We start from the raw sequence: 17,437 nt of genomic DNA, 5'->3' as shown, positions 1-17,437 counted from the left end.
CAGTGGTCTAGACAGTGGCAAAATGACAGGAATAAATCCGTGAAACTTTAATTATTTATGGAAGATCTAAAGGATGCCCTAGACAGTGGTCTAGAAAGTGGCAAAATGACAGGACTAAATCAGTGAAACTTTACTTATCAAAGGATGCCCTAGACAGTGGTCTAGAAAGTGGCAAAACAACAGGAATAAATCCGTGAAACCTTACTTATTTATGAAAGATCTAAAGATGGCCCTAGACAGTTGTCTAGAAAGTGGCAAAATGACGGGAATAAATCCATGAAATTTTACTTAGTTATGAAAGATCTAAATGATGCCCTAGACAGTGGTCTAGAAAGTGGTAAAATGACAGGAATAAATAAGTGAAACTTTACTTATTTATGAAAGATCTAAATGAAGCCCTAGACAGTGGTCTAGAAAGTGGCGAAATGACAGGAATGGATCCGTGAAACTTTACTTATTTATGTAAGATCTAAGGATGCCCTAGACAATGGCCTAGAAAGTTGCAAAATGACAGGAATAATTCAGTGAAACCTTACTTATTTATGAAAGATCTAAAGGATGCCCTAGACAGTGGTCTAGAAGGTGCGCAAAATGACAGGAATAAATTCGTGACACTTTACTTATTTATGAAAGATCTAAAGGATGCCCTAGGCAGTGGTCTAGAGAGTGGCAAAATGACAGGAATAAATCCGTGAAACTTTTATTATTTATGGAAGATCTAAAGGATGCCCTAGACAGTGGTCTAGAAAGTGGCAAAATGACAGGAATAAATCAGTGAAACTTTACTTATTTATGAAAGATCTAAGGATGCCCTAGACAGTGGTCTAGAAAGTGGCAAAATAACAGGAATAAATCCGTGAAACCTTACTTATTTATGAAAGATCTAAAGATGGCCCTAGACAGTGGCCTAGAAAGTGGCAAAATGACAGGAATAAATCCGTGAAACTTTACTTCCTTATGAAAGATCTAAATAATGCCCTAGACAATGGTCTAGAAAGTGGCACAACGACCGGAATAAATCCACAAAACTTTACTTATTTATAAAAGATCTAAAGCCGAATTGGCCAGCCATGACAAAAATAAAGAGAAACATTCTCATTGAACTAACTCTGACTAAGATCTGTGGTGTTCAATCATAGTAGTATCAATTATACATATAGATATTGTTTTTTTTTTATTTCTTAGTTTTAGATCGGATTTAATTTTAGTTTTTCTAGATTATTTTGTATTTTATCTTTGTTCTTAGCATTGAAGACGCCTTGTTTACGCAGGCAAAATACAATTCACAGGACCTTAATTTTATTTGACTTTACAGTTTAGCTTTCTATAGAGAGGCTTTAAGGAGTTAAATAACCTTAGTCGTTCCTTAGTCGTTCTCGAATTCTGGAAGTTCTTGGTTATTCCCATATGACCAAAAGAGGCTGTCCGTCTGTCAATGTGGTTATGAAATGTGGTTATAGATTTAGTATAACAGGATAGTTGACACAGTGTGTTCTGCAAAAAATTAGTGCTTTTTTGTTTGTCTTTCGTTGAGGCTGCCACTTTTCGTTGAGGCTCTTTTCCTTCATCTTTTATATTGTGTAGTTGTTCTATTAAACAACCACAGTATCCTAATAATAATGGCAATTCTAGCTAGTTTGTTCAAAAGCCAACAAGGACCTAGACAAAACGGGCAAATACAAACCAACAAGCAACGACACAACAAACGGCACAACAAAACAACAATCCGCGTCGTTTTAGTGTGTCTTTTCCCTCTACTGGCTGTAGTCCTGTTTGTTTTCTGAGATTATTTTTCTCACTTTGTTTTTTCTTGTTTTGCAAAATAATAACAAAATTTGGCAAAAAACTTTTAAATTGGCAAAAATTTTAAATTGGGATTTTTTTCTCTTGTTTGTTCAATCTGATCTTGCTTAACCTTGGTATTCTGTTATCGTCAGACATTTGTAAATAGCTAAATAGCCTTTCCATATAATTATTATTATAATTCTAATTATTTATAAATATCACTATAAGTTTTATGATTTTCCGTGAAATTAGCATATTTTAAAATCTTTTATACTTCTTATAAAATAATAGTAACTTTTGACACCCCCCTTTTTACTATACGGTTTGATAGCTGCTAATTTATTTGAACTGAAAGTGTTGCAACAAAAACAGTAAATAAGTATAAACTATAGCCCGTTTCTCTATTAATAAAAAAAATTGTCAAATAAAAATAAAGACCTACAATAAAACTTGCAGTGAGTAGAAATATTTCCATATATGAAAAGCTGCTCACTCTTTACACTAAATGTTGTCTTTTTGTCCTCAAGGTTTTAGGAACTTTGTACACAGTAAATAAATGTAAATTATGGTCCGTCTTTCTATTAACAAAAAAAAAAAAGTTTTGTCAAAAGAAAGTAAAGACCTACAATAAAACTTACAATAAGCAGAAATAATTCCACATATGAACAGCTGCTCGCCTCCTCAACTCCACGCTCTTTACACTAAATTTTGTCTTTTTGTCCTCAAGGTCTTAGGAACAAATGTACCAGCAAAGGGCAATTGTAATACGATAAAACGTATGTATTCATAAAACCTCAAGAATGGAAGAGCTATTGATGCGCATTTGCTTTAAACAAAAGGAAGTTGCTTCAATTTTTTTAAAAGACGATCGAATAAAACACCTTCAATTGAACCTAACTCTTTACCTTAAAGTTCAACTTTTGCAGAACAATACTTCAAGACAAAAAGCTCATTTAGCGTATTTAACTTTCGGAATAATGATTAGTTTTCCTAAATAAAGTATCGTATTCATCCTAATAGGGGATTTTCTCCCTTCAGCCCCCGTACTGCACCTTCTAACTATTGTCTTCCATGTGTATATTCTTCCTAATGAAGCGAAGCCTGAGGCTAAATCTGCAATCATCTGAATGCATATTCAAATTTCAAAATTTTGTTCAGTGTTGAGCAAAGGGGGTACCAAAAAGGGAAAGGAGGAAGGCTTGCTATCCTCCAATCTTTCTTCAACATCTCCTCAACATACCTTGAGAGTTTTAATTTAATGCCCTCAGCTGTTCCTTAGATATTGCTGATATACCCTGTTCACAATCAGCAAGCATATTTGTGTTTTGATTGTGTTTGGTATCCCTCTCAACATTTTCTTAAAGTTTTACCTTAATTCCTTAAGCCTTTTTGGAGACCCATCAAACATGTCCTCTTTTCCAGTAAAAAAACCTTATATTTTAGCAGTGGGAAACTTTTATTACTTACAGCCCTTAACTAGGGAACTGGAAATGATTGTCCACCGCGGAGTTATTTGTCCTTTGGACCATTTTGAACAAAATCGCAATTCCAATATTTTGATTGACTACATTTGGGTAAAAAAAGGCGTGGAGGACTGGTTGCCCTCAGATTGATTTTGACTTTTAAAAAATGCCCTCTTATTTTTAATTTCTAATCGAATGAGCCCCGTTCAATGTTTATAAAACCACCCCTTCCGTAAATAAACCTTATATGGTAACAATGGGAAACTTGCATAACTTACAGCCCTTGCCCCGAGGGCTGTAGGAGTTTTTGCTAACCCTGGAAAGTTATTTCCCTTACGACTATTTTGAACAAAATGGCTGTCTCAAAATTTTGACTTAACGCATTTGGGGAAAAGAGGCGTGGAGAGAGGGGGGCTGTCTGCCCACTGATCCCATTTGACTCTTAAAAATGGACTACAACTTCTGATTTTCCATTGAATGAGCCCCCTCCAAAGTTTACACGGCCACCCCTTCCATATGGAGTGCTTCTGGGAGAAAAATATAATACATTGAAGCCTTACAGTCATTTACTATGTGTACCTATATGGTGTTGTCTGTTGAAACTACTGAATTCTGGCTGTTTGAACTGATAAAGTGGAAAGTTACGAAAGAATATACATCTTAAGAAACAGGAAAAGGTGGGAATTTAATTTTCATTGAAAACAATCTTCTAGTGGGTGCCAAATTAAAGAAAAGAAAAAGGGGTGAAAATCAGCAAAAAAAAAGCTAAATCCTATGCAATGGTACAATAAATCTTACAAAATTGTGATTTTCAGATATAAATAGACCTAAGATGAGTCCAAGGAACAAAAAATGTTTTTAGTTTTAATGCACAGGTTTCTTTAAAAAATGTGACACCAAACAGCTTAAGAAGGCGCAGATACCCTTTGAAAGTATAGTTGTCTTTGGAGATTAGCAGCTGGTTAACGTGTGAATTTTATGGATGAAGATCGTTGTAAAATTTATTTAGTTTAATTTGCTCATTTATTTTCACAGTTCATCATGGCAACACTGAGAAAATTTAATACTGCCCTAAAAACTTAATAATTTTGAAACAACCAAAAGAAATTTTTTTTAATAATTTTCCATTTCCAGATATAAATAGACCCAATATGAGCTCAAAGACGTAGTATGTTTTGATTTTGATATAATTTGTGCTTTAAAGAAAGCAGTGGATCCAGATTTATGAAACCTTCAGGAAAAAGGCCAAGTAACATACCCTGATATCTCTGAAATTTCGTTTTGCCTAGATCAACTGTATATTCTTAAAATATTAAAGAAAGTTTAATGGAAAGCAATTTTACCATATTCTACTTAATCGGTACTATAATCTAATACCATGACATAGTAGTAAGCAGCAACCACAATTATTGATGGAGAACATTGACAAATTTTTTTTTTAATGAGTTAAACCACTAGAATAAGCTAAATGGAGAACATTGACAAAAAAACACATTTTTTTTGTCTCAACTTTATTCTATCAACCATCCTGGTAAAAAATTACATAAACATTATTTAATATTTACATATGAATTTGAGTATAAATTAGGAACATTAGGAATAATTAAGAACATTGAGATAAAATAGCGCAAGTATACTTTGTGAAACTGGCATCTAAAAAACCACATGTCGTTCAATGGCCCCAAATTTGTTATATTTCTCAGAAGTTCATCTATAGAGATAGAAAAAAGAACATAAGCCAGCTTCAGCAGAATTTGACGGCCAGACCATTAAACCTGCGCCAAGTCACATTTCAATATGTAACTTTTGAAATGAAGGAATTGAATAGATAAACGCAAACTAGCGAAAATCTGACCGGAGCGTCAATTCACTAAAATGTAGGTAGGAGGAACAAAGTGTACTTTTTCAAAATCTACGGGTGTGATTTCACGGTTTTTTGATTTTTTTTCAATGAAAATATTCCAAAAGCTATTTGTTTTAACTAAAATATAAAAAAAAATATTTTCCAAAATCTACTGGAGAGTAATCTAGTTGGGCGATTTCAAGACTCCCCTGCTCCTCCTGCTTCCTGCTCCTCTTGCAGTACCACACTGCACCCTACACCCCTACCCCTCTCGGATGGACACCAGCGAATCTACCCTCTATTTCTCTTTCTATGTCTATGGTTACTCCCTTATTCGCAGGGGAAAAAATTGTTTTTGAATGAAAATACCCATAATTTTTTTTTTCAAAATCTAGGAGGGAAAAAATCCAGGCCAATATCCTGCCTCCCCCCCCCCTATTGAAGCCCTGAATCGGCCCTCTAAATCTATTTCCATCTCTATGCTTAAACGCTTATTCTCAGGAGATTTCATTATGCAAATTCAAAGTTGAAAGTCAATCATGTTCTTCATCAGTAATATTTTCTTCTTGTCATACTGACCTAGACGATGGGTGGGGAGAGGCACCTTTATGTGATTAAACAAAGCCAATGAAGTGGAAACATCTCAAACGATCATAACAACTCCTATTATCATTACCTTTTACTCCTATTCCTTACTCCTATAACGATTTGTTCCTATTTATATTACCTATTACCACAATTCAAATCACCATCATAATTAAAATTACCTTTCAATGGAGACAGCAGATAAGTTGAGGACAGAAATTGCAAAAATTGTTGATTGGAGATAATACGAGAGTCTGCAAATTGTTCCACTTTCATCCCAGTGTGTCACAAAATAGGTTGCTGTTTCCATAGGGATGCACAGAGCTAACAGTGCTAGGTCAACTACAGCCAGCGACAGAAGAAATAACGTTGTTGCAGAGTTTGATTTGGTATCAGTTGCCATACCGATTATGGCAACAAGGTTGCCAAGCACACCAATTATGAACGTTACAGAGTAGATACCAATGATCTGAATGAAGTCTGGATTGACATTCCATGGCTTAAGCATAGAGTAAGGATCTGCCGTACATATAATTTGAGGTACAGCAGAATAGTTGCTGCAATTCTCATAATAAACTTGCTCGGCGTCTAGGATACTGTCCATCTGCAAAAATAAATCCTTGTTGATATAAATTTTAGTGTTATTTTTACTTTTATCACAATAAATTCTAATATACCAAACATTTGACTACGTTCGAGAAAAACTACTGGAGCCTTGCTGGTGCGTAGTAACTAGCACTCTAGCCTTTACTTTACACTAAACAATTACATAAAGCAAGAGAAAAAAATAGTATTCGAGATTGAACACATAAGGAAAATAAATTTAAAAGATAATAACAAGAGAGAAAGCATAAAAACAAAATCAAAACTATACAAAAATAATATAGATACACGTAAACCACTCCTCCTTAAAATTCACTCCACCCCCAAAAAACAGAAATTAACCCCCCCCCCAAAAAAAAAAGAAAGACTCCCCCCCCTCCCGAAATAAACAACAACAAAATAATTATCATTTGAAAGATACTTTTAAAATCTAGTCTTAATTGGTTTAGGGATTCTGCCGCCCTAATTCTCACATGGAATGCATTTTACACGCTAGCACCTAAGCGTTTCATCAAGAACCCAGATCTATTTCTACTTTTGACACCAAAATTGCATACGCTAAGCTCTGATTTGTTCGTTAGTTTTGAAAAATACTGCAAAATTTTCACACGAGACTTTTGTAAAAAATATAGTTTTTTGCGTAATTTTTATTGTTTCTTCCTACAAATTATAGTTTTTTTGCGGACGAATAACACAGAGCATACAACTAAGCTTATTATTTGCCATTTTTAAGACGGGAACTGTTGAGAATTTCAGGAAACTCTTCCTTCTCTTACATGCCACAAGCTCGCTGTTTGTGATTGATAATAGTGCCCACTAAGCTATGATCAAACAGTTCGTGGTAACGAACTGTAAGTAAGGAGCGACCCGGCTCAATGGTAACCGAAACTCTAGAAAACGGTTTATTGTTACAAACAGATACATAAAAAGAATCAAATTTTAATGATGATTTCAAATATATAAGTTTCATCAAACTTAGTCCTACCCATCAAAATTTCCTTGCCCAAGAAAATTTGCCTGATTTTCGAAAAAAGAGGGAAACACCCCCTAAAAATTATAGAACCTTAATGAAAATCGCACCATCAGATTCAGCGTATCAGAAATCCCTACTGTAGAGTTTTCAATCTCCCATTAAAAAAATGTGGAATATTGTATTTTTTGCCAGAAGAAAGATCACGGGTGCGTGTTTATTTGCTTTTTTTCCCCAGGGGTGATCGTATCAACCCAGTGGTCCTAGAATATCGTGGGAGGGCTCATTGGAATGGAAATTAAAAGTTATAGTTCCCTTTTTGAGTGAAAAAAAAATTAAGGGTAACTAGGCCCCCTCCCACGCTCATTTTTTCCCGAAGTCACCCAATCAAAATTTTGAGATAGCCATTTTGTTCAGCATATTCGAAAATATTATAGGTATATCTTTTAGGATGACTTAATCTCCCGAAGTTCCGGGGGGAGGGCTTAAAGTTATGAACTTTACCAAATGTTAACATATAGCATTGGTTATTGGGAAGTATACAGACGTTTTCAGGGGAGATTTTTCCTGGTAGTGGGGGTGTCGGGGGTTATTTGGGAATATATTTCCATGAAGGAAGTTTTTCATGGGGGAAGGGACATTGCTATGAAGGGGACGCCGGACTTCCCAGCATTATTTAAAAAAAGATCAGAAATTAAAAATAAAAAAAACAAGTTTTTCAACTGCAACATCAGCAATATCAAACTTTAAACGAACAGAAAATATTACATATATGATTGGGTTCACCCCCTAGTCAATACCTCGCTCTTTAAGCCAAGGATTGTTTAGTACTTTCAGAAGAGCTATTTATTCTAATTAACGGGCTTTGTGATTACGCGGTCATTTTTAAAGAATTGGAACAAAATTCAAGCTTTAGCTTAAAGAGCAAGGTATTGACTAGGAGGCGAACCCCCTAATATACGTATTAAAAATATATGAATATAGAAGTTCGTTACGTAAGTTAATTCGTTTTTTAAGTATATTTATTACTAATAAAAACGTTCGTAAATAAAATTAAACAAGTTTCGAGAAAGCCATTTAACCAAATAAAAGTAAATTAATATGCAAATTTTTTTTATAATTATTCATGTACGGTGAGCCAAGATCAAAACCTGCATTTATTCAAAAACGTTCAAAAATAAAATAAAAAAAACAAGCTTTTTTTAACTGAAAGTAAAGAACGACGCTAAAACTTAAAACGAACAGAAATTATTCCTTATATGAGAGGGGATGTCCCCTCCTCAACGCCTCACCCTTTAAAGTTTGACTTTCTCACAACTATATTTTTTTAACAATAAAAAACTTTAGCGTAAAGAGCGAGGCGTTGAGGAGGGGACAGCCCCTTTCATATAAGGAATAATTTCTGTTCGTTTTAAGTTTTAACGTCGTTCCTTACTTTCAGTTAAAAAAAAAACTTGTTTTTTTTATTTAATTTTGATCAGATCCGTATCCATGATTTTTTTTTCAAGGGGGGTTTTACACGATAATTTTTTCTAAGGGGAGGGGATTACACAAAAAAAAACTAAAAAAAAAAAAAAAAAAAAAATTTGGTACTTGTGCATTATAAATAATCCGCCGCTATAGACTGTACAAGGAAACCAGACAGGAAACGAGACAAACGGGTATTTGTTAGATAAATGGATTGCAACGCGTGATTTCTTATGTGTTTACGACATTTAAACTGTTGTTTTTTGGGGTCTTAGGGGGCGAGAGGTACCCCCCCTAAACCCCAACATTAAATTAGGTTAGGTTATGTTACGTATTTAATATATGCTATGCTTTACACCCCTCCCCTAATGTACAAATATATAGCCCAAATTTGTTCCTAAACTATTATATTTTCATCCTATTTTATTTTATTTCATTGGCATTAACCAAACTTGACTTCTTTCATGCATAGCGGTGGGTTATTTATAATGCCTAAGTGCCAAAATTTGTTATATCCATTTTTGTTACATTTTTACGAGTCAGACAAACATTTCAGGGGTGAGGGGTTCAAACTCCACACCCCCCCCTAGAAACGGTCTGTAAAAATTTAATATTATATAAAAAAAATAGCGTAAAATTAAAACGTGGGAGGAACAGGACTTCTGTGAAAATGTTATTGTTAACAACGTTTTTGTTGTTGCTTGGTCCAAATCTTAACATTGTGCGGTCACAGAGCAAGTTGAACATGCAAACATTTTAGTAGTATCTTTAACTTGGCTGTATGCTCTACAACATAGAGCATGCCACTATATTCCAATTCCAAGTCCTCTCAATCTGGATGAATATTTCTAAAATGGTGTTAAATTCCTCCGTAAAAGAAACTAGACTATAATTCTAATCGAACATTATACCAATTCAAAACATTTCTGCATGAGAACCGCTGAGAATTTCAGAAGGGTCTTACTGATCATATGTGCCTAAGAGTATGGGAGAATTATCAAAGGGGAGATTGGAGATAGTTACCAAAAGAAAAATCACAGATAACAACTAGGATTTGGTGTTTTGTTTGACTCTAAATGGCTGCATAATTCGTTGTCAATCTTGGCAACGACATCTGCCAAAAACTAAATTTCGCATTTCTTAACTTTGAACTAACCAAAAATCCAATTAAAAGTCATTTCGATGTTTCTAGATTCTCAGAATTATGAATCAGGACTCTGAGAAGAATTCCAAGGATTCCAAAAACGTCTAAATGGTTTAAAAAAAAATATTTGGTTCATTCAATGTAAAAAATAAATTCGAATTCCGATTTTTGGTAGATATAATATTATATAAGAAAGACAATGACGTATCCTTTTATGCATTTCAAAATGTAAGAGAGTGTTAAGGAAGGAAAATTCCGTTACCAGAAGGCCTCCAGAATCCTTTTGTTAGCTTCCACTGCTGCAGTTCTCCCTGGTCTTATATTTAACCTGGTCCCCTGGTAATTTTGCACAACTAACATTAACAGCTAGAGGTGAACTTTTAAGAAGAATGTCATAAACCGATTTTTTTTGTTATGGTTTGCCAGTTCGGAATTAGATCTTTCACTGGCCTTTTTAAACTCCCGAAATTTTGAACTAGCTTCCTAAACTAGCCCTAGCGTACTTTGTGAAGACTATATTTTGGCTTAAGATGATTCTTGACAACCAAAAATGTTAATTAAATGTAACTTATAGAGATATTTTAGTTTTAATTCTATAATAATACAGATTAGTTACATTAGTTATCTAATTTTCTATGAAGTTTTCTACTTTTTTGTTAAGTCGCCAATTGCTAAATTTTTAGTGGCACTATTAATTCGAATGCCCGTCCTCCTGTGTCAAACCACAGAGTATCCTACATTTAAAAGTTTCCTAAGCCGCGTTTTCAGCCTTAGCGGGTTCGAACACGGGTTGTTCCCGTCTAGTTTCCTCTAGTTTCAGTGGGTTCAAAGTTTCATCCCCGTGTTTGATACACTAGATGCACTGATGAACAACGATTGATGCACTAGACGAGAACAACCCGTGTTCGAACACACTGATCCGTGAACCACCCGTCTTCGAACGCGGGTTGTTCTCGTCTAGTGCATCAAGCATTGTGCATCAGTGCGTCTAGTGCATCAAACACGGGGTTGAAAACTCAAAGCCGCTGAATATAGACGAAACTAGACGAAAAACTAGAAACTTGAAACTAGACGAGAACAACCTGTGTTCAAACCCGCTGAGCCTGAAAACACGGCTCTAGTTGCTTTGACATTTGCCACAGGCCTTCCGCAAACGCTCTTAGAACCTCATAGGTAGTGCAACAGCGCTGTCCAAGTAAAGAATGGTGTGGGCTCTATGCATTACTATTTGTTTGTTTAATTTCTTATGGGTGATTGCATCAAACCAATGGTAATAGAAACTTTGGAAATGGATTGAGAATTAAAAGTTCTAGTGCCCTTTTTTAGATTCAAGTGATTGGAAGGCCCCTTCCACGCCCCTTTTTGCTACCCTACCCTCGAAAGCACCCGATCACAATTTTAAACAAAGTACTTTTTAAAAATTGTCTCGTTTGTAACGTTAACAAACACAAAGTTGCTCAGGCTTTCAGGAAAGAATATCAATATATATTAAACTGACAATCTGCATTTGATTAAATCTTTTGCAGTAATCTTGGTCAATATGATGATTTTCTTACATTTTTTGTTGATATTATCACTTCTAAAACCCACAACTCGAAACAAGTATTGTTTCCATTAAATCGCAATTGACGTTCTGGTCTTTACAAGGCATTGGGGGCGTTAGCCCGACTCCAGTTTGTGGTAGTTTCTGTTCATTTTAAGTCTAATCTAAATCTAAAAAAAGACTAGGAAGAGTGAATGAGTTTGTTTTATGATGAAAGATTGTGTGACGCTGCTCAAGCCACAATAGTGGCGTAATAAAGCGTCACACGTTCTTACCATTTTCTACATTTGGTTGATAATGTTATTTAAAAATGTGGCAAGTGCCAGTTACATTATGATGTAATTATTATTTGAAAATAAAACCCATCTCATCTCATATCAGAATTACTATTTGACCTTCGATCCACCCTGTTTATCACTGTTTTCTTGCATTTTCAATTAATAACTGAAATATTTATTGAACTGATTTTATTGGTCAACCGATTTCAAACATTGCAACAAACTAGCCAGGAATAATAACAAACCAAGAATTTCAGGGTATGAAAAAAGGGGAAATGCTGTTCTGGGAAGCTGTTCTGAGAACAATAAAAAACGAAAACAGAAAAAAAAAGTTGACAATAAACCATGGAGATTCACATAGGAATCAAGTAAGTTAGCCCTTATCAGCTAAAATACTAAAAAAAAAAAAAAATAGTCCAAGGAATAACATTTTATATTGTATGATATTTATCACTGTCCGGAGAGAAAAGTCCCGGTTTTATCTGAATGTGATTAATTCGCGCCGGATGGAAAGACAGTGTGGTTTTAGAATGATAAAGTAACAATAACAAATAATAAAATATTATAATTAACGCTGAAATGAATAACCGATCTTCAACATTCTATTCCATACGATTTTCGTGCTTATTTTGTATACATAAAAATGAATACCAACGATTTTTATTTCAGAAATTTTGACTATAATTATCCTAGGTGAGAGGATTTATTTCTATTAAAATGTGACTATATAAACAACGATGGCACTAAGTTTCAACAAAGTTCAATTAATTATAAAAAAAAGATTTTCTTTAATAATGAAAACATTTTATTCTAAAAAAGTGAAAAAAAAGTCAAGAACCTCTAGAAGATATCTCCATAGCAGAAGCAGAGTTGGACTTTCCATTCTTGAAATCTTATTATCTGAAGCAGGATCTACGTGTTGATTTTACCATCTAAATTTCATAACCCCCTTGAGAATCTAGGGGGCCTGGCCCTATTAGGCTCAGGTCGCTTGTTCACTTGCGAGTCCAAGCAGATTCAGTCCCTCCCCCCTTTTGCTAACAAGCCTAGTGGGCATTATCCGTCATGAGTCAGCCCAAAAATCTCATTGATTCCCATTGCAATTCCAAAGGGCTTCCCCAGTAGGCAAAGCTCATATAATATTAAAAATCTCAGTTCCTTAATTGCCTGCTAGTCCTGTGGACGTTTTCAGTCATAAATCTTAGCAAACATTTTATTTGGAGTTTCCAATTGCCTTCAAATGGCTCATAGAACCGATACACTATTTGAATGGCCCTCATTCCATTCCTTTCTACTTTAGTTTCACCCTAGGAACGATGGAGGATAGACTATCTATCGATAAGTTAAATGACACCATTTTTAAACAATTCTGAAAGAGGGTTTTGCCAGCTTTGTCTCTCACTCAGGCTATCTGTCTTGGCTTTTTCTCCAATAAGCCATGGAACTCAAATTTTTCAAAACAGTCCGCTAAGATGATTTTAGTTGAAATTTTTTTTTTTTTTCTGTGTGTTGTCTTTATTTTAGTGTTTGTGTTTGCATATTTACTGGCATGAACAGTTGTGAAAATCACCTATTTTCAACATAATTATTAATTATGTGAGCATTGGTGACATTTTCACTAGAAATAAAATCTGTCGAATTCCAAATAGCAAGAAATATTAAAAAATAATTACCCCAAAGTAATTTAGTAGTCTTGGCTCCTAAAAACGCAAATAAGAATTATAATATCAAGACGGAGAAAAAAAAAATAACCTTTAGCTATTAAAGCGGAAAGAAATTAATAAAGCTGACAGATTGTTTGAAATTTCTGCTTAAATGTATTAATGAATTTCTGAAAGATATACAAACACAATTTCATTTAGTCTATAAACATAAGTACATCATGTCTCTGTTTATGCTACCGATGAAGTTTAAATGAAACTATAAACAAAATGTGGATAATGAAATTCGCTGCTGCCAATAGACTCCGACAAAAGAGTTAATTCTACAACAAACTCTAATCTTTGCCAATAGACTCCGACAAAAGAGCTAATTCTATAATAAGCTCTAATGTGGAGGAGTTCATCCTTTTAAGAAAAAATAAGAACTTTGTGGCCTGAACGACAATGGATTTAATATTTATTTTTATTTGGAATATAAAAAATGGATTTTCTGTGAGATTCAGGGTATGGCTGGAGGCTCATTTAGTCATGTTTTTACACAGGATGGATTAAATAAAAGATGGAGGTTCCACTGTTAAGATTGATGGGACAAACCACCTCCATCTGCCTAAAAATCTCTTTTTTCTTTTCGAGTTTTGATCCCATTTATGAAAACCTGTGAAAACCTATCAAACAAAGTAAGAGCGTCCGATAAATCAGTAATTCTGACTATATATTTCTTATTGTCCATGGATGCAGTGTTTTCACATATTTTTTTGTCTTAGGGCGGCTGGGGCATACCAAAGTGCCAGAAGCGAATACTTACGGATTTCATTATGCTTTTTGTGTGAACTGTGTCTCCAACGATATTTTTAGGGGTAGCTCTAGCCTTGACCCCCTCACAGAAATTTTTCAAATATATTTTAAGCTGCTAAATCCTGGGTAAACAATTAAGGAACACCTCATGTAGAGTCGGTTGACGTCCTAGTTCCAAGAGTAGTACATAATTTGGGAAACTAACTTTGATGTAGAAATGTATACTTAATATACATATATTTCTCGCTTATGTTATATATAACAATAAAAATATAAAGATAAAATATATAAGAATACAATATATAAAAAATATTAATATAATATTTATATAAACATAATAATAAAATATACCAAATTCCCATCCGTAATTATTCTCCTTAACGAAAAACATTAAATTTGTTATATTCGTAGAAAGAGGGCTGACATCCTTATAATAGGCTATCAGATACACTATAATTAATCTTAATTTTTTAAAAATGTTTACTCCATATTCAGGGAGTATTTTCCTTTTTATCACAAGAAAAAAATATGAAAGTATTTTACACTAGCAGCTTTTGATTAGTAACTCTAAATTTAATAATTAATACATATTTCAGTCAAAATAGAAAGTGGATTCAGCCACTATTAACACGCAGCAAAATAGAGAGATCGACTTTCAAACATAAACAAGAAAATAAATAAGGAAAATGAAAAATTTAAACACTAAACTTTCATCAAGAGTAATGGCAGTCCATTAGCATCAGGTTTAGTTAATAGATTACTCTGACAAATCTTTTCTAAATTTTACCGCTAAAGAAAAAACTAAAAATTTTATTAATTACATGGATTCCTTGAAAGACGTTTACAAAAATGCTCTTAAAATTCCACCCTTAGAGTCGGTTCCAGTATTAGAATAACCTAAACTGCTATCAATTCCTCCTTTTTAAGGCCCGGCAAAGCAGAGTTGCTGTAAATTGGGGAGCCTCAACTCAATGCTGTGTCTGTTCAGTCGGCATAAATATTGATCTACCACTAATATTGCTAGCAAATGCAAGACTGAAACGCCTGAGGCCTGAGACATGACTCAGTTTGGCGAGCACACCATTAATAATAACCCGTTTAAGGCCAACACAGCTATGTATACCCTTCTCCTCCCGAGTGTATTCAAAGCTTCACTCTTTACTCCGTCTCAAGAAGTAAGATAACAATTACTCCAATTACTACTCAATTACTAACATAACTTTACTCCGTCTCATAACAATTTAGCGCATGACATGCTTTTCGTTGTGCTAAAAATCGTTGTGCCTCATGAAACGTGGCATAGCCCTCTTAACCTATCTTTCATCATACTCCAAGAAAGTGATATCGATCAAAAATCTTCATTTTGCTTATTGTTTGATATACACTTAAACAAACGATTACCTGAAACTATCCTTAAATATATTCAAATTACAAAATTAAATTAATTATAACATTAATTAAATCATAGACAACTAGTTGATAGAATCCACCCCCTTCTTTAAAGCATCTGTTCTGATGGACTCTCTGTTGTCTATTAGGGACGGTGGCTGTGCTTTATTTTATGCCTTGATATACGTTACAAGTATTTTAAGTGTACTGTTTAGCGCTGAAAAGATCTGGCAAATCGAAAGGGTTTATGTTTCGAGGCCTGTATTTTATAGGAGGCTAAAAGCCGAAGAAAAAGAAATTATTTTACTGATTGATGGTCGTTTTAAGGATGAAACTAGAAAAAATTTTCAAGAAAGGTTTTATTAAAGGAATTTACATGTTTTGGTCTTTAAAGCACTTTTTTACGAAAAACACAGAAAATTGTCGTGAGAAATCTAGATTTTTCTTGGTGGTAGGGGGGAGACAAATTATGACTAATGGAGGCTCATAAGGCCCAAGGATCCATCTTCTTTTGCGCAGAATACGTGCCTTATTAATGCGGTACTTTATTCTTTTCTTAATATTAATATTTATCAGTTGCTTAAACAAGAATGATTTTTTCTAGCCCTCGAATCACATTCAAGTCAGTTTTGATATCATAAGCTTCATTTCCTAATTATTTTTACTTACAAAAACACAGTAAAACGTATTCTAAGAACATATTTCAAGAACAAAACAAGGCTTTGCTTTCCCAAAAAGCATCATAGCTTCTGAATTGCTGCATCCGATATCCAAAGACATAATGTGACAGTTAAAATATAATGATTATAACTATAAGTGAATATTGTAATAACAAAGTAATTGTATATTGTGTGTGATTGTAATCATACTCAATAATTGTGTAAGCAATATCATAATATTTGCGTATATAATATGTATCACAATTATGTATTATAATAAAATATCAATTATAATACATAATTATAAATAGAAATATGAAAATTATTTTTGCAATACTCTAAATCTTACCTTTTGAGCTTAACCGTTACTTAAAGAGATATAGATCATGACTGATTGGATTCAACACTTTACTTTTCCAGGCATGTAAGACGCATGGTTCCAGAAGCCTTTTCCATCAAATCTGCTCAACATGAACGAAAAAAGGGCCTTATTTCATAAAGTAAACACTGCGATCCTTTTTAGAATTCATGAGATATACTTGACGATCAACTGTGATATTGAGATCAGCTGCTTTCGATGACTCTCAACAATTCTTTACCAATTAACGCCAGGTAAACAACGTTCGCCATTCTTGTGATTTGAAATTAAAAAAACAAAATAATGGCGAATAATGGTTGTATAATAGAACTCGACATTACAATCTATAGTAACTCTGGGAATAGAATGAACAACACGAAACTTATTTTTTTATTGAAAGCAGGGGCTATTAAACATATTTTACTTTTTATATTATTATTTATGTAATATGATATGTCTTAAGCACGGTCAAAGAACAGTGCACGGAAAAACATATATAAAGAGGAGAAAATTAAAAAGCAGGAAGATGTATAGGCTATCATCGCCGTTCAATTGGGTTACCTAGCAATGTGTTAGCTACAAAATATCCTGCTAACCCGTAGAAACGGGGCTTAACTTGAAGTGTTAGCTAACAACAATGGTTTGCTTACGATTCTCAGTAACCCTGCTTCTATTTCTAGTAGTAGTAGTAGTAGTAGTAGCAATAATAATATTAATTTATTTTCAAAAACATGACAGAAAATAAATCAGTGGCACACCAAAAGATAGCCTGCGAGGGTGCTCTACTAATAAAATGAAAAAAAATAACAACAAATATGCGGTATAAGAAGTTTGAAGCTGAAACCATATACCAAAAAAAAAAAATTACAGAAATACTTAATACAGAATATAACT

General features: G+C 33.9%; 1 protein-coding gene across 2 annotated transcripts in view; it reads right to left on the bottom strand.

Moving 5' to 3' along the window:
* LOC148947268 (cholecystokinin receptor-like) overlaps window positions 1-16,614 on the bottom strand; it is a 274,183-nt gene extending 257,569 nt beyond the window's left edge. For both annotated transcript variants that reach the window (XM_089096964.1, XM_089096965.1), the window contains exons 1-2: window positions 16,535-16,614; window positions 5,859-6,280 (exon numbers count right to left, since the gene is read on the bottom strand). In XM_089096964.1, coding sequence (XP_088953090.1) covers window positions 5,859-6,280 — 422 coding nt within the window. In that variant the 5' untranslated portion in view covers window positions 16,535-16,614. The remainder of the gene's footprint in view (window positions 1-5,858; window positions 6,281-16,534) is intronic.
* Between the last annotated feature and the right edge of the window lie 823 nt (window positions 16,615-17,437).

This window comes from Artemia sp. Qi Xiang Cuo, chromosome 11, assembly GCF_049724085.1.
Source record: "Artemia sp. Qi Xiang Cuo chromosome 11, ASM4972408v1, whole genome shotgun sequence".
Lineage (NCBI taxonomy): Eukaryota > Metazoa > Arthropoda > Branchiopoda > Anostraca > Artemiidae > Artemia > Artemia sp. Qi Xiang Cuo.
The sequence above is the reverse complement of the archived record's forward strand: the minus strand, read 5'-3'. Positions and strand labels throughout refer to the sequence as shown.